General features: G+C 37.2%; 1 protein-coding gene across 2 annotated transcripts in view; it reads left to right on the top strand.

Annotated features, from left to right (window-relative positions):
- IPO11 (importin 11) overlaps positions 1–18171 on the top strand; it is a 196323-nt gene that overhangs the window by 16613 nt on the left and 161539 nt on the right. For both annotated transcript variants that reach the window (XM_061129709.1, XM_061129710.1), the window contains exons 2-4: positions 5805–5948; positions 10272–10372; positions 18048–18120. In XM_061129709.1, coding sequence (XP_060985692.1) covers positions 5811–5948; positions 10272–10372; positions 18048–18120 — 312 coding nt within the window. In that variant the 5' untranslated portion in view covers positions 5805–5810. The remainder of the gene's footprint in view (positions 1–5804; positions 5949–10271; positions 10373–18047; positions 18121–18171) is intronic.

Raw genomic sequence — 18171 nt, 5'->3', positions numbered from 1 at the left:
CCCCTGGCTGTAGCTAACTTATCAGTCTGTCTGTCTGTCTCTGCCTCTCCTCCTGCCTGGGCCCCGCCTCCCTTCTCTCATGCCTTCCCCTTCTCCTTTTCTCCTTCCCTCTCTTTCAGTCTCAGGTCTCCAGTTTTTTGGAGGCTAGTTTTATGTCTGCCTCAACTGTCGTGTGGAGATAACGGTAGCAGCCCTTTTATATCCCTGTATGCTAATTCCAAAAGAGAGATGTTGAAGGTTGGTTTCCAGGTGTGCTGTCCTTCAGACTGCTAGTAGTCGGTAGTCATCTGCCTTTTATCCTAAATGAAGTTGACTTCCGCACTGTTGCAGTTCAATGACTCAGTGCGTTTCTCTCTGTTCTTTGTTGCCGTTGTTGTCCTTTCAAAAGAACTCCACAACTGAGTACCGCATGAATACTTCATACATAGGAAATGTAGTTCTTTCAGATTTCTGATGGATTCAGGAATCCTTTTCTCCAGGAACCTGTTATGGGAATGCGTGGTGTGTTTCTAGGTGTTTGGGAGCAGGGTGGTGTGGTGAGGCCGTTTTAGAATTCAGTAGGAAGAGCTGAGTTTCCAGAACCTTGATATTAGATCTTGCTCCACCATGTACTAGTTTTCTGCAGTGATCCTGGGCAACTCTCTTGATAGCTGTAAATTCTTCCTCTATAAAACAATGACACTAATACATATGCCACATTTGCTTTTTATTGGTTTGGTATGGGATCTTTAAAAAATTTAATATGCTTTAGTAATGTGGCATTTTAAATAATCCATTATGATGGGTCTGTCATTGCTGAATTGTTAATTTTTGAGGATATACTTAATCTGCAATTCAGGAACTGACTGCTGCCTAAAGCTTCCCTTGTAAGTTAATTAGTACTTGGAAATATTTCCAGTAGAAGTTACAAATGATGATTTGTTTCTTAGGCCAAAAAACCTTTTTACCCATTAGATAAACCACTCATAATATTGTTTTTGTGGGGGAAATGTACTCTGGATTCCAACTGGTATTCTAAAAACTTATTTTTCATAGTTTGTTTTAATAAGACTATTTCACTCTTCCTCCCACCTCATTATTCTCCATATTTTGGGGGAAAAGACCCTTTTCAATTCTTAACAACTATTTCAGTACTTGGCACAGCATTGGTTCTCCAAATATATGTCAGCTGAGCTCTCCCTCTCAGACTGAAATGACCCTCTTGGAAGCAGGAATCAAAAACGAGAGGAGGAGAGGACAGGGCATTTTCTTCTGGGGAGGACTTGGATGGATCAGGGTGCTGGAGGGAGGTAGGGCTTCTGTCATTCCCATTAGACCAGATGAGTCGTGAGGGTTGTTGTTGAGTTCCTGAGGCGTGTCCAACTCTTTTGTGCCTCCATGGTCTATAGCCCACCAGGCTCCTCTGTCCACGGGATTTCCCAGGCAAGAATACTGGAGTGGGTAGCCGTATCCTTCTCCAGAGGTTCTTCCTGACCCAGGGATAGAACCTGTGTCTCCTGCATTGGCAGGTGGATTCCTTTCACCACTGATCTACCAGGGAAGCCCAAATGGTGAGGTTAAGTGGAGCATAAAGATTAGAGTACATAGACTTAAGGATTGCTTTGTCATGAAGGTCTAGAGAAGTGTAAAGTGTGAAGGTGTGTGTGAGTGCTCTGAGTAATCTTTGTTCTAGGTATAAATTGCTCTGGGGGTTGGCAGTGGTCAGTGATTTTATTTTTTTAGTAGTAGCCCAAAACAGAGACATGGTATTTTTCTTTCTTTTTAGGGTTGGAGTAGGGATGAGTTCTGGTGGAGCCTTTCTCTATTATTATATTCATATGTTCTTCCTGTCTTCCAGGGGCTTTTTTTTTGTGCATGTGCTAAAGTCCAGACACTTAAGTTTTTCCGCTGCAAAGTCTTCACATGATCTGTTCCTGCCTGTTTCTCCAACATTATCTTGTACAACTTTCCCCTCTTCTCATTAAATGTCAATTATACTGGCTTTCTTAGGTTTGTTTATAATATTAAAACTTTGCTTTCGATTGGTTTCTGCATCCAGATCTCTGCTTTCAGATTTTTGCCCGGCTGGGTCTCTCTTGTCATTCTCATGTCTCTTGTAAATGTCACTAGAGCAGACGTCTCAGAACACTCATCTAAAGTAACACAGTCAGAGTCCATCTTTAACGTTATCTTATTTTCTTTAATCACTACCTCCTATCACCTCCTAACACTATCTTCTTCCACTAAAATGTAAACTGCATGAAGTCAGGGACACCATGTCGTTCACGGCTGTATTCACAACACCTGGAACAGTGTCTGCTACAAAAAGGTTTTCAGTAATTTCGTTGAATAAATTAGTTAATAAGCTTCTATGTGGTTCAGTGTGAAGTCCTTTATTGTTCAGAATTGATCACTTTTGTTAATTCATCAAGTATCTATTAACTATATATTGTGTGTCTTGTTGGGCCCATGGACCACAGAAAGGCAGAATTAGATCCTGATTAAGAGTAGTGGCTTTGGTATTCAAGTCCAGGGACTGCCACTTAGTAGTCTGTGACCTTGGCAAGCTAAGGTCTCTGATCCTTTAGTTTCCTACCTAACATATGGTGATAATAGTATCTACCACATAGAATAATCATTAGGAATAAATACGTAAAGCACGTACTGCAATGCTTGGCATGCAATATATGCTCAGATGCTGGCTTTAAAAAAAAAAAAAAACCTTTATTATTCTTTTGCTTGGGGGAGAATCAGTGAATTCCTGCTCTTCATACTTTAGACAGTTCCCTTGTGAGAACTGCAAATCAGTGCTGGTCGACCTTCTTTTTCAGGAATGTGTAATGGAAGCTCCTGTGTGTTTTGTCATCCACTGCATTACCAGTAGAGCTGGACTTTCAGATGGACCTCAGTTGTAGATGTTCTAAAAGTTGTGCTTCTCAGACTTTGACAGTTATTAAGATTTACCTAGAGGACTTATTAAAGCACAGCTCTTCGCCCCAGTGCCTCCTGCTGTCAGCCCCTGTTTTCATTTGCTAGGTTTGGAGAGAGGATTGAGAATTTGTGTTTCTGTAAGGTGATGCTGGTGTTGCCAGTCCTTGATTGGTGCCACTTTGAGTGGGTTTTTCTAGAGTTGTCTTAATATGGTAGCCACTAGCCACATGTGGATGTTGAGTACTTGAAATTGGGTTAGTTTGAAATGAGTATAAAATATAGACAGGATTTTGAAGATTTAGGATAAAAGATGTAAAATATCTCGTTGTTAGTATTTTCAAAATATTGAAAGGATAACATTTTGGATATATTGAGTTCAATATGATATAATAAAACTAATTTCATGTGTTTCTGTTTCTTAATGTGTCTACTGGAAAAGGTAAAAATTACATACACGGCTTGCTTTTGTGATTGGCATTGTATTTCACCTAGGTAGAAAAGTATATTGCTGTTGTCTTTATTTTCTTTAAAACATTTTAACTAATTAATTAATTAACTTTTGGCTGTGCAGGACCTTCATTGCTTTGCGTGGGCTTTCTCTAGGTGTGGCTCCCTGGGCTTCTCACTGCGGTGGCTTCTCTTGCGGAGAACAGGCTCCAGTCGCTGCAGCCTGCGGGCAGCGCAGGGCTCAGCCGTGGCGTGAGGGCTCACTGGTTGTGCTTCATGAGCTCTAGAGCACAGGCTCAGCGGTTGTTCAGCTGGAATCTTCCTGAACTAGGGACTGAACCCATGTCCCCTGCATTGGCAGGTGGATTCTCACCCACCGTACCACCAGGGAGGTCCTGCCTGTCTCTTTAGAAAAGTATCTTCTTGGGTCTCCATAAAGTGCGTCTCTCTTTTATAGCCTATTTTTGAAATCATACATTACCAACAAACCCTGTAAATTGAATGAAAATCCTTATACTTATTTTCAAGTGATAACGAAACACTGAAACTTATTCAAGAAGCTCCTGTGATAGAAAAGAAGCTGAAAAAATATATATGACTTATATATATATTATATAAAAATAACTGAATCACTTTGATGTGTTATTAAATCACTTTGTGTAATTTGTGATCAAATGTGATTAAATCACCTTGATGTGTGATTGACTTAAAACTAACAACACTGTACATTAGCTAAACTTCAATAAAAAATTTACCAAGAAAGTTAAAAAAAAAAAACCCACAAAAAACTCCTAATTAGTGAGGGAGGTAATATATGTTTTACAAGGAACCACCTGAATCATTTCTAAGATATAGACAAGAACAGACTACTAATTTATAACCTTAGTCCAACTCCATTGCTAATTGGTAATATTTGTCTGATTCCAGTTATTATATCCTTGCCCTTCTTTATTCACAAAGGCTTCAAAATGATTAATTCCCTTAAAAGTTATAATACTTTGGGTCAGATTTCTTGTTGAATCAGTTTTTGGGACCTTCCCTTTTCTTGAGTCATTGCAATTTAATTAGAACTCTTAACAAAGGAAGTAATTTGCTTTTGACTATGGGTTAATGACTTAGACTTTTACTATCTGGAACATTCTTCAGTTTTAGGCAATTGCTATCACAGACTGAACTGAACTGAACTGAATCACAAAGCTAACTCCCAGTCACCTCTGTACCAATAACTAGTTTCTATCAACTTTTAATTTTCAGTTTTTTAAAAAAAATTTTTTAAAAAGGTTTTTAGGCCTTGCTGTGCAGCATGTGGGGTCTTAGTGACCCAACCAGGGGTCCAACCCGAGTTTCCTGCAGTGGAAGCACAGAGTCAGTCACAAAGTCTTAACCACTGGACCACCAAGGAAGTCCTCGTTTTCAGTTTTGCTTTTGCATACTTTGTGTATGTGTATTGTGAACAACTACATATACTTTCCTAACAAACAATCGTACACAATTTTGGAGATGATTAGAAACAGAATCCTAGAGAATTCAATAAATTCCTTATGTGTTTTTAGGATGGTTTCAGACACTATAATAATGGAATCACTCTGGTGTGTACTTAAAATAACACAACATTGTACATTAACTAAACTTCTATAAAAATTTTTATTGAAGGATCCAACCTTTAAGATCTTTTCTAACTTAAGGTTTATATTTTGTTTGTTGGTTTAGGTCATCTTGCCTCCCCCCCCCACCGCCCCCCTCCAATATTTCTTGGGTATGCATTTGTCTTTTATATTAAAAAAAAAGTTTCAGATACATATTATTGGAGGCACCTAAGATTATCAACATGAGGTACTTAGCAATCAGTCAAAGCATTCCTTTTTCAGTTCTCTTCCTTCTGGTCTTCTTAAGGGTAAAATGGTTTTTATAATGCTTATCTAGAAAAAGAAACAAAATAATTAGAGTCTTTTTTTTTTTCTTAAAAACTATCAGCTCCAGTTTTATGATGATTTTTAGTAGCTATTAAGTGTTCATTTAATAAACAAATAACACATATACTAATAGAAAAATACAGATATCACTTGACTCAAGTAAGTTTGCTCTGTGATTCTTAGAATAATTAGAGTCTTGAGCAGGCACTGTTGTTTAACCAGAATTTAGTAACTTTGTTTTTTGTTTGTCGTTGCCCCTCCCGCCTCCAACTTACTGCCTTGTATTTATGGGATAATAAAATGGCATTTTCTTTTAGAAATAAATTGGTTTAAGCAAAGGCAATTTGAATTATGAGGGTTTTAAGTAAGAGTATGGGTGGTGCATGAAAGAAAAATCCAGCAGAAGCTTGAAAGAGTAGGTAAATGATTGAAGTATGGGAGTAATTCAGAACATTGAGGCCTTTTCTCCATTTTTGTTCCTGTTAATTTTTTAAGTATAATGTACATTCAGGCATGTTGACTTGTCATTTCCAGGTTTCCATGGATCTCAATAGTGCCAGTACTGTTGTCCTTCAGGTCTTAACACAGGCCACCAGTCAGGATACTGCCGTGTTAAAACCCGCTGAAGAGCAGCTGAAGCAGTGGGAAACGCAGCCAGGTTTCTATTCAGTGTTGCTGGTAAGTTGTTCTAAAAGAGTTTACTATTATTTTTGATAGACTGAGGTACTATTATTTTAATTGTTCTAAATTAAATTTAATTTACTTTAGTGAAACTGATCCAGATGTTTGGCTGCCATCCCTCCTGCTTCATACTAATTCAGGGCGTGGCTCTTGAGGATGTTTAAGAAATGTTTGTTGATGGTTGAATAAATAACCCCTCAGGGTACAGTAGGTCTCCTACACACGAATCTTCAAGTTGCAAACTTTTAACGATGTGAACGTGTGTGCCAGCCCCTGTCAGTATGTCAGCTGTTGCACTTACTACTGTACTTTTCAAGGGACTGGACTGTAAGATTAAAAAAAATTATGTTCATATTATTTGTGTGAGAAGTATTATAAACCTATTACAGTACAGTATATAGCTGACTCCGTTAGTTGGGTGCCTTGGTTAACGTTGTTGAACTCAGGAACATATTGGATTTAAAGAACGCTCTCTCGGGACAGGACTGGTCTGTGTGTAGGGGACTTAACTGGTACAGTCTGCTCAGCAGGCAGCACTGTGTTGATGATCTGTTTTACTGTGTTAATGCTGACTGAATGAAGACTACACGTGGTACACTTTGATGTTTTGTCTTCATCCTTCTCCTTGCCCCAGTTAGTTTACATTGTCAGAATTCTTTGTCAGAGGTCTCCCCACTGCTGCATTAGTCAGGTCTATCATTCTCACTTTAAAACATTTTCTTTTCCCCCTTCTAAAAGTTATTTTCTTAACATATCTGATTTTTTCCCCCTAGGTATAATGGGAAATAGTATAATAATTAACACTGCTTTAAGTCTTTCTGGGAGTTTAAAGCTTTTGGATAATTAATCAAAATTGTTTTCTCATTGCCAGAATGAAAAGATGTCTTTTTGCATTGAAGACCTTTCTTATTCTTTTTCTTCTGAAAATTTGAGAACTCTGATTGGTGTTTGAGATTTAGTTTCTGGCCATGGCAAGGAGGCTTTGAATTGAATCAAAACCGATTCAGTATTTGTGACTGGGTCAAAAATTCAGAACAGAACAGTTTACTGTATCTTGTAAAATAGAAAGCTGTGGCATTACATACATATTTTGACTTCATGACTGAAAAGTTTTGAGTTGTTCCATTTGAGAAGATATACTAGTCATGCCTGGAAGGTAGATTAAGTATCCGAAGTCATACTGGGTATTCTGAATATAACATGAGAAAATTGTCTCTTTGGCACAGTAACACAGAGATAAAAACCAGATTAATTTCTAGAGAGACTGAAGAAAGTGTCTTCTTCTCATAGCTCATTCCAGCATTGTGTTTGTAAATTTGGGGCATAGTATGTAAATCTTTAGAAAATCTTGTGTCTTTACTCTTCATAGGCTTATTTAAATGAGTATGCTTTGTAATTAGTCATGTGTTTTTTCAGACCAAAATATAAAAGAGTTCTGGAATTTCTTATTTTAGTTACTGCTTGACTTTGGGAGAAGCAATAGACTTGCTTGATACTTTCTGTGTAATGTATGAATTATAAATATTAAGTGCCTAAACCTGTTTGTTTTTATTTTTATTAGGTTTACTTTTCTTCTTAGAGGGATAGTAAAGTTTCTTTTAGATAGAGTATAGATAATAATAGATTTAAAAACTGCTGAATTTTTCCCCGTTCTCACTGTTTTGGTACGTTGGTTCTGTTTGAGCCTTAGCCATCCAGTTTAGTCTGGAGATTCCTAAATTTGTGTACCTGATCTCAGGTGTGTGTTCCAGCCTGATTTTTCAATATGTTTATTTAATATATATTTACTTGTATTGACACCTGCAGCTTTACTTTTCTTGGTTCCTTGGTATAGCTGAGTTAGGTTGAGATCTACCAGCTTCCACAATATTCCCACATTGCTTCATTCACTCATTTGCTCAATAGATATTTACGAAGTTTCTGCTTTGTCAGGCTCTGTGCTGGACTCCACTCATAAGGCACAACTCAGTCTAGTGTGGAAGGTAGACATGTAAAGGGCTAAGACCTAATGCAATTAATTAATTAGTCTTGCAGTTAATGTGGTGAGAGAAACTATGCTTTCTTTGGCAAGGACACCGGCAGAGGGACTCTGCCTCAGTTGTCACAGATTTTAAGGAATAAATAGGCATTACACAACTGTCTCTGTAGCTTTTTTTTGGTATACACATGATTTTTTAAAAATAGGATTATAGTATCATATCTATTTTTAATACTTAACATATAAATTTGTTTTTATATAGTGAAAGACATACTTCCACATCAGTATTTTTGACTTTGAGGTTTTCCCACACAAGGTTGTGTTTAAGAGGTCAGTTCTAGGGATTTGAGTTGTTCTAGGTCTGAAATGTAGTACAGTTTTAGTTAATATATCCCTACAATTCCTATTTGTCCCATCTACCCACTATTCTAGAATTTTATTATTATACATGCAGGGTCTTAATTCCCCAACCATGGGTCAAACCTATGCTCCCTGCAGTGGAAGCATGGTGTCCTAAGCAGTGGACTGCCAGGGATTTTCTTAGAAAGCAATAAAATACACTTTAATTCTGTTTGTGATATTTTAAATGATACTGTAAATATTAGTTTTACTCTTCTTATTTCATATACCTTTATAATTATTATAAATTTTTGGTAACAGTTTTAATAAATTTTAAAGGTCACAAAACAGTTGTAATTTTGATTTCAAGGTCATATTGCATGGTTTAGCTTGCACAGTCATTTTTACACTGTCTCATGATGGTGGAAGGCAGGAATTGCCTATATTTGGATTAACACAGTGAGTGAATAAATTTTTTGAGTAATGGTTAACTTTGATTTGAAATTATTCATAGCACTTCTGCTTTTATAATACTTGAAAATATTTTGTTATCTAACTTGTTGATAAGCATAATTGCTTTGATAAGGAGGATACTTTGAAATTATTTAGTTCATTCTGTTGGTGGGTCTACTTTTTCTTTCTAAATTTAGCTGTGTTTATTTCATTTATATAATTAAATTATTTATTTATTTTTTGGTTGTGCAGGGTCTTTGTTGCTGCCTGAAGGCTTTCTCTAGTTGTGGAGAGCAGGAGCTACTCTCCAGTTGCAGGGCTTCTCATCATGGTGGCTTTTCTTGTTGCTGTATGCACATGGGATTTCAGTCATTGCAGCACGCAGGCTGGAGGGCTGGAGGGCATATGGGCCTCAGTAGTTTTGGTGCATGGGCTTAGATACTCTGTGGTATGGGGATGTGAGATCTTCCTGAACAAGGGATCAAACCCAGGTCTCCTGTATTGGCAGGTGGATTCTTATCCACTGTAGCACCAGGGAAGTCCTAGAGGTGTTTATTTTAGTTTCATGTGGTATATTTTACTGTATAATTAGATTTGTTGTTTCAAGTTTAATTTTTTATTAGGAAAAATTTAAAATATACCTAAAAGTAAAATAGTGAAATGACTCTGTACATAGCCATTACTCAGCTTACATAATTAGCATACTCCTAAGCAGATATGCTTTCTTACATGAAATGTAGAGCTATATATACTTAGAAAATAACAATATATGTGTAATGATAAAATTTAAGTGAAGCATTTAAGTAAAAATCTATCCATACTTAAATTTTTTTTTTTTTAATTTTATTGAGGTATAGTTGATGGTGGTGCAGTGGTAAAGAATCCATCTGCCAGTGCAGGAGCTGTAAAAAATGAGGGTTCTATCCCTGGGTCGGAAAGATCCCCTGGAGTAGGAAACGGCGATGACTTAGTGACTAAACAACAAACAACAATAGCATCATTGATTTAGTGTTGTGATAGTTTCAGTACAGCAAAGTGAATGTTATTCCTATACATAAATCCACTCTTTTTTTTAATAGTCTTTTCTCATACAGGCCATTGCAGAATATTGGGTAGAGTTTGCTGTGCTATACGGCAGGTTCTTACCATCTATTTTATGCATAGTCGTGTGTATATGTGAGTCCCAACCTCCCAGTTTATCCTTCCCCTGGTAACCATAAGTCTGTTTTCTTCATCTGTGACTCCACTTTTGTAAATAAGTTTATTTATACCCTTTTGTTAGATTTTGCATATAAACTATATCATGGAGAAGGAAATGGCAACCCACTCCAGCATTCTTGCCTGGAAAATTCCATGGACAGAGTAGCCTGGTGGGCTATAGTCCATGGAGTCTCAAAGAGTTGGATATGATTGAGCTCGCACACATAAGCTGTATTATACGATATTTGTATTTCTGTGTCTGAAAAATCTATCTGTACTTTATTGTGATATATTAACTATACATTTAACTTATTACATGTTCATTCTGATGCTTTGTTTTTTATTTACAGAATATTTTCACAAACCACACTCTGGATATAAATGTAAGGTGGCTTGCTGTGTTGTATTTTAAAAATGGAATTGATCGCTACTGGAGACGTGTAGCACCTCAGTAAGTTCCATCTCTTTTCCCCTCTCAAGCTCATCCTTTTCACATTCAAGGAGGTCTAAGACTGTCATCCATTAATCTTCACTCTGTATATAAAAAAATTCATTTGTGCTTTCTTCAGTAGCACATATACTAAAATGGGAACAATATAGAGATTTATATGCTCCCTGAGCTATGCACATTTGTGATATGTTTGATATTTAAAAGAAAAAAAGGTGTGTTAGCGACTGAAGAAATGTGTTCTACATGGTTAATTACAGATCACTAGTTGTCTTACTGCTTTTCTCTGTGAGTTTTCCCCCAGTTTGGGCATAGAATATGTGGACTTCACGTTGGCCTTCTGTTTTCAAGGATCTTTAATTTTATGGGCACAAAATAAATGCTGAAACATGTTTGAAAAAAAGGCCTTTTTTTAAAAAGGAAAGTACAAGGCTAGAATTCTGGAAAATGTCATTGAGAAGGAACTTCCAGGTCATCTCTGTGTCAGCTGATGTTAATTGTCTAGTCTTATGCATAGTTGCCTCTGTGGTAGAAATTGAGTAGTACACATTTGTAATATCAGTTTCAGTTGTAACTACTCGGTAGGTGGTTAAGTGAGAAAATTTATTGTAATAGTTAATTGCATGTTATATGATTGATGGAAAGACAGTATAGACAGGACCCAGGAATTTGATAGAAAATAGTAAACTTTGGTTTGGGGGAGAGAGGCACAAGAGGGAATTTGTTGTTGTTTAGTCACTAAGTCATATCTGACTCTTTGTGACCCCATGGGCTGTAGCCTGCAAGGTTCCTCTTTCCATGGGGTTTTCCAGGCAAGAATATTGGAGTGGGTTGCTCTTTTCTTCTCCAGGGGATCTTCCCTGACCCAGGGATCGAACCTGCATCTTCTGCATTGCAGGTATATTCTTCACTGCTGAGCTACTGGGGAAGCCCTGAGAGGAGGGGGATGTATATAAAATTATGGCTGATTCACATTGACTTACAGCAGAGACCACTACAGTATTGTAAAGCAATTATCCTCCAATTAAAAAAAATATAAAACTTTGCCAAAGAGGTAACATAGTCTTTATTCTCCAGTAGATGGTACTGCAGCTCTGCAGTTTTTATGTTCATAGGCCCTTTTTAAAAAAATAGAGTGCCTCAAAGTGGGCTGTAAAATATGCTCTTGGATAATACTGGAAGTAACTAGAATTTTTAAGGCTACAGTTAGGATGCTGTAATATTAATCAAATCTTTCTTTTATTTTAAAATTAATTCACAATTTTGAGAGAAATGGAATGTTTAGTGATGAGAAAATGTATTTTGTTGAGTTGTAGGAAACAATGCAGCAAGACATGTTTCTGTTGCTTTCAGATTGTACTTCCATGTAAAGAATTGGAAACTGGAATTTAGTTTAAATTTTAATTAGGTAGTTAAGCCCCAAGCTGTTAGTGATAATATTGAGATCCAAACTGGAAGGGAGATGAATGTACTTAGGCAGCAAAGATGGTAAAAATGTAAAACAAAGGAGCAAAGATTTGTTATTGAACTCATATTTGAACTTAAGACACTTAAAAAATATCTGTGTTCTCATGAAAGTGCCATCTTATAGTTTCTATTCTTACTAATATTTTCACAGAATGATTAAGCTTTATCATCACTACATAAAATGCACCTTTTACTGGGTCCTAATTAATTAGATACTGTCCAGTGTCTGTTTGGAATATAGTCTGAATTCTTCTAATTGAAAACATGCACAAGTTGAAGGTGTGTGCTAACTGTTATTGGAAAATTGCTGAAGTCATGAGATTTCTCAGGTTAAGGGCTTCTTTTCTTTAACAGGTATATATATACATTTACATATATTTGTTTCATTTATCCATTTACATGGTCTCTTCTCTGCTTTGGTAACAAATCGTTATATTATACTCTCAATTTAAATTATGAGAACCATGAAAACTGTTGAACCTGCCTTCTTGGCATAGAAGAAAACTTGCATTTCAAGCTTGAATCAAAACATTTTAAGAAAAAGCATTGTTTCAAGGATTTGATTGACAGAAGGAAACTATTAAAATTGGAAAGTTCAGCAGCATTATAAAAAGATTAGGGGGATAATTTTTAGTGGAAAAGCATAGACTTGCATTGGGCTTTGACTCCTTTTGCCTAGATATTTAGTATTTTAAACTGAGGTTCAACTGACATATAACATATGCGTTTCCAATATAACTGCGTAATGATTCAGAATGTGTCCGTATTGTGGAGTGATCACCGCCGTGCGCAGTTTTCTTCCGTCCCCATTCATGTGCTGCTGTGCCCTGGGTGGGTCGTGTCAGGCTCTTTGGACTGCCTGTCGCTCACAAGCCTCCTCTGCCCGTGGGACGTTGCAGGCGAGAGTACTGGCATGGGTTGCCGTTTCCTTCCCCAGGGGATCTTCCCACCCGGGAATGGAGCCTCTGTCTCCTGTGAACCTTGCATTGCAGGCAGATTCTTTACCTGCTGAGCCATCAGGAAGTCACCACACAGAGGTTTATTTTTTTCTTGTGATTAATTTTAAGGTTTACTCTTTTAGAAACTTTCAAATACACAGTGCAGTGTTATTAACTGTAGTTGCCAAGCTGTACATTATATCCCCATGACTTATTTTGCATTATAACTGGAAGTTTCTACTTTTTTTTTTTTTTAACTCTTTTTACCTGTTCCACATCTCCCCCCCATGTTTATTTTAATCTTTGTTTTCTCATTTGTTTACTAATCTTACAGAAGTCACTGTTAAGATTAAAAACACTTTTATTGAAGTGTAATAAAAATGTGCTTAAAAAGTGCACACATGAAGGGTACACCTTGAATGTTTGTAATGTAGCACACCTGTGTAACTACCGCTTAGAACTAGGTAGAACTAGCACCTCAGAAACTTCCCTTTTGCCCCTTCACAGTCACCTATACACCCTCCTCAAAGATCTGCCGTCTCTCACCCGAGATTAGTTTTTACCTGTTTCTTAACTTCACACAAATGGAAGTCATAGTATGTTCTCTTTTGTGTCTGACTTGTATCCAGTGTTATGAGATTTATCCATGTAGTTGCGAGTGGCAGTACTTTGCTCTTTTACGTAGAAGTATAGCATCCCATTTTAGGAATGTACTACCATTAATCTGTCCATTCTGCTGTTGATGGGTATGAAGGTTGTTTGTAGTTTTTGACTGTCAAAGATAATGCTTCTTTGAAAAACCTTTTACATATCTTGTTGCATATAAGTTTGAATTTTACTGTCATTTATGATGATCAGGTGTATGTTCAACTTTAGTTGTTGTTCAGTCACTAAGTCATGTCTGACTATTTGCAACCGCATGGATTGTAGCACACCAGGCTCCTCTGTCCTCCATTTCCTGGAATTGGCTCACACTCATGTCCATTGAGTCAGTGATGCTATCTAACCGCTTCATCCTCCTCTGCCCCTTCTTCTCCTGCCTTCAGTCTTTCTCAGCATCAGGGTCTTTTTCAATGAGTTGGCTCTTTGCATCAGGTGACCAAAGTATTGCAGCTTCAACATCAGCATCAGTCCTTCCAATGAATATTCAGGGTTGATTTCCTTTAGGATTGACTGGTTTGATCTCCTTGCAGTCCTAGGGACTCTCAAGAGTCTTTTCCAGCACCATAATTCAAAAGCATCAATTCTTCGGCACTCAGCAAGTTGTGGTGCAACTTGCACATCCATAGACATCAGCTGGAAAAACCATAGCTTTGACTATATAGACCTTTGTCGGCAAATAATGTCTCTTCTTTTTAATATGCTGTCTAGGTTTGTTATAGCTTTTCTTCCAAGGAGCAGATGTCTTTTAATTTGCAGTGATATCATCTGCATGTCTGAGATTATTGGTTTTTCTCTCAGCAATCTTGATTCCAACTTGTGATTCATCCAGCCTGGCATTTTGCATGATGTACTCCGAATTTAAGTTAAATAAGTAGGGTGACAATATACGGCCTTGATGTACTCCTTTTCCCGGTTTTGAACCAGTCCATTGTTCCATGTCCAGTTCTAGCTGTTGCTTCTTGAACTGCATACAGATTTCTCAGAAGACACATATGCTCATCTGGTATTCCCATCTCTAAGAATTTTCCACAATTTGTTGTGATCCACACAGTCAAAGGCTTTAGCATATTCAATGAAGCAGAAATATTTTTCTTGCTTTCAACTTTAGTAGATACTATCAGTTAGTTTTGTAAGCTATTTTTACCAGTTTGCCCTTCCACCAGTAGCATGAATGTTGACATTTGCTCCACATTCTCACCATAGTTGGTCTGGTTTGTTTCATTTTAGTCATGCTGGTGTGCTTGGAAATTACTGCATTTTCCTGATAGACAATGAGTACTTTTTTCATATACTTGCTAGTCTCAAGAGAGTTCCAGAAAAATACCTACTTTTGCTTTATTGACTTCGCCAAAACCTTTGACTCTGTGGATCACAACAAACTGGAAAATCCTTAAAGAGATGGGAATACCAGACCACCTTACCTGCCTCCTGAGAAAACTATATGCAGGTCAAGAAGCAACAGTTAGAACTGGACATGGAACAATGGACTGGTTCTAAATTGGGAAAGGAGTATGTCAAGGCTGTATACTGTCACCCTGCTTAATTGAACTTATATGCAGAATACATCATGCAGAATGCTGGGCTGGATGAAGCACAAACTGGAATCAAGATTGCAAGGAGAAATATCAATAACCTCAGATATGCAGATGACACCACCCTTATGGCAGTAAGCGGAGAGGAACTAAAGAGCCTCTTGATGAAAGTGAAAAGGAAAGTGAAAAAGCTGTCTTAAAACTCAGCATTCAAAAAACAAAGATCATGGCATCTGGTCCCATCACTTCATGGTACACGGATGAGGAAACAATGGAAGCAGTGACAGACTTTATTTTCTTGGGTTCCAAAATCACTGCAGATGGTGAGTGTAGCCATGAAATTAAAACATGCTTGCTCCTTGGAAGAAAAGCTACAACAAACCAAGATAGCATTATAAAAAGCAGAGACATTACTTTGCTGACAAAGGTCCGTCTAGTTAAAGCTATGGTTTTTCCAGTAGTCATGTATGGATGTGAGAGTTGGACTGTAAAGAAAGTTGAGTGCCAAAGAATTGATGCTTTCGACTGTGGTGTTGGAGAAGACTCTTGAGAGACCCTTGAACTGCTAAGGAGATCAAACCAGTCAATCCTAAAGGAAATCAGTCCTGAATATTCACTGGAAGGACTGATGCTGAAGCTGAAGCTCCGATACTTTGGCCACCTGATGTGAAGAACTGACTGATTGGAAGGGACCCTGATGCTGGAAAGATTGAAGGCAGGAGGAGAAGGGGACGACAGAGGATGAGATGGTTGGATGGCATCACCGACTTGATGGACATGAGTTTGAGCAAGCTCCTGGAGTTGGTGATGGACAGGGAAACCTGGCATGCTGCAATCCATGGGGTCAGAAAGAGTCGAATACGATTGAACAACTAAACTGACCGGACTCGTCCTTATTAGCTCTTCTTTTGTGAAGGACCTGCCATTTGCACATCTAAAAAAATGGAACTATCTTATTGATTTATGGAACTTTATATATATTTGGGTAGAAGTCCTTTGTTGAATATACATATTGAAAATATCTTCTCCTGTTTCATGACTTGCCTGTTCACTTTCTTACTGGTATTTTTTTTTGATGAAACTCAGTTTTAATTTAAGTTCAGTTTAGCTACCTTTCTTGTTGTAATTCATTCTTTTGGGATCTGTTTACAAAGTTTTTGCTCAACACAACGTCATGAAAATGTGTTTTCTGCTAGAAGCTTTGTTTTGCTTTTCAGATTTTGGTGTATGGTGTGTCTGTCATTGCTGTGTAAGGTAAAGATGTGAAGTAGGGCAGCTCCATGTGTTTTTTCCCTGTCACATTTCAGTGATTCCCTTATAACCTATCAGGCACTTTACATATAGGGGTCTGTTTTTGGATTTCTCTACTTTGACTTGTTGACCTATTTGTCTCTCATTGCTTTAGGTATTGTACTTTATCAGGCTTAATGTACTTTTAATTACTTTTTTGAATTTAATTTGACTGTTCTTTTTCTAGCTTTTTTAAATGGAAGCTTAGGTAGTTTTCAGTTTGTCTTCTATATGCATTTAAAACATAAGGCTTTTTTTTATAATTGTGACTTTAGTTCAGTTTCATAAGCCTCAATATGTAGTATTTTCATTACCATTTAGTCAAAAATATTTTAAAATTTTGATTTCTTTTTAGACCCATGGGTTAGTTAGAAGTATATCATGTAATTTCCAAACATGTGGGACTTTTTCTGTTTTCTGTTAATGATTTCATTCTTTGGACTATGCTGTCTTATTTTATGATCCCAACATATGGTATGTTGGTAAATGTTCTGTATGCATTTGTAAACCATGTATGTTTGCTGTTGTGGATTGTAATGTTTTATTATATTTATCAGTTAGGTCAAATTTGTTAATTATGTTATTCAAATCCTTTATATTATTACTGATTTTGTGCTACTTTTTCATCAGTTACCAAGAGAGGTACATTAATCTTCAAATATAACTCTAGTCTTGGTCTTCATTGTCACATAGCCTTATTTTCAGGTGTCTCTTCTGTGTCTGTGTTCAGAATTTTCTCTTCCTATAAATGGCACCGATCACTGGACTAGGGCCTACTCTAATCCATTATGACCTCATTTTAGTGTGATTGCATCTGCAAAGCCCTTACTTCCAAATAAGGTCACATTCACAGGTATTTGGGGTTAGAACTTGGACATAACCTTTTGGTGGAGTAGGGGGGCACATTTCAACTCAACAGATGCCTTAAAACATTAGAAAAAATTGTATGCAACTTTTATATAGCTAATTTTTGGGGAGTGATTCATTCACTACCAGCTACTTTATCATAGCCAGAATAGAAAACCTTAAAATGAAGGGTTTAAAATTTAATTTTAAAATAAAACATTCATATAGTTCAAAATATGCGCAGTCTTATACAGTGAATATTTGCCATATCTGTCCTTTTGCTGTCTAGTTGCCTCCCTCATTTGCAGTCAAAATTATCAGTGTTATGTTCAGCCTTTTAAGACGTGACTTCTCTAGTTTCAGACCGCGGGCTCTAGAGCACATGGACTCAGTTGCGAACTCTGGCATCTTAGTTCCACCAAGGATCGAACTCAGGCCCCTGCTTTGGGAGCCCAGAGCCTTATACACTGGGCTACCAGGGAGGTCCCTGAAAGATTTTAAGCTGCTTGATTTAACAAGTTTTCCATACCAAGTATTCTCTTGTTTCTGATCCTCTCTTCCACAGAGAATTTTGTAAAGAAGTCAGTGTAAGACTAGCATTTATTTATAGATTTTTTTTAAAGCCAGACATTAAAGGTTTTAGTCAGCAGCTGTTTTTATATAAGTAGAAGCAGACATCAGAATATCACCTTCTTTAGTCTAGACTTGTCTTATTTCCTAGTAGTTTTTGCACTGTTTTGTGCTTCCTATTTATTCAGCTGTGAAGGAAGTTTGAATTACCTGATGTGTCAGTATACAAGAAATGGAAATAATTCTGTTTAATTACCCGAACAATCAGGGCCACATTGTTTGAAAGACTTTTTATTGTTAAAATTCTGTCATGCTTACCTGCATTCATTATTTTGCAGCGTTCTCTTGCATAATAAACATGTCTTTTTACAGTGCTCTCTCAGAGGAGGAGAAATCTACCTTGCGTGCAGGACTAATCACCAACTTCAATGAACCGATAAACCAGGTTAGTGAGAAAATGAGTGCCAACTCTCCTTCCCTTTCCCTTGGTTTTTTT

This window comes from Dama dama, chromosome 25 (assembly GCF_033118175.1).
Source record: "Dama dama isolate Ldn47 chromosome 25, ASM3311817v1, whole genome shotgun sequence".
In the NCBI taxonomy this organism is placed as follows: Eukaryota; Metazoa; Chordata; class Mammalia; order Artiodactyla; family Cervidae; genus Dama; species Dama dama.
The sequence above is the reverse complement of the archived record's forward strand: the minus strand, read 5'-3'. Positions and strand labels throughout refer to the sequence as shown.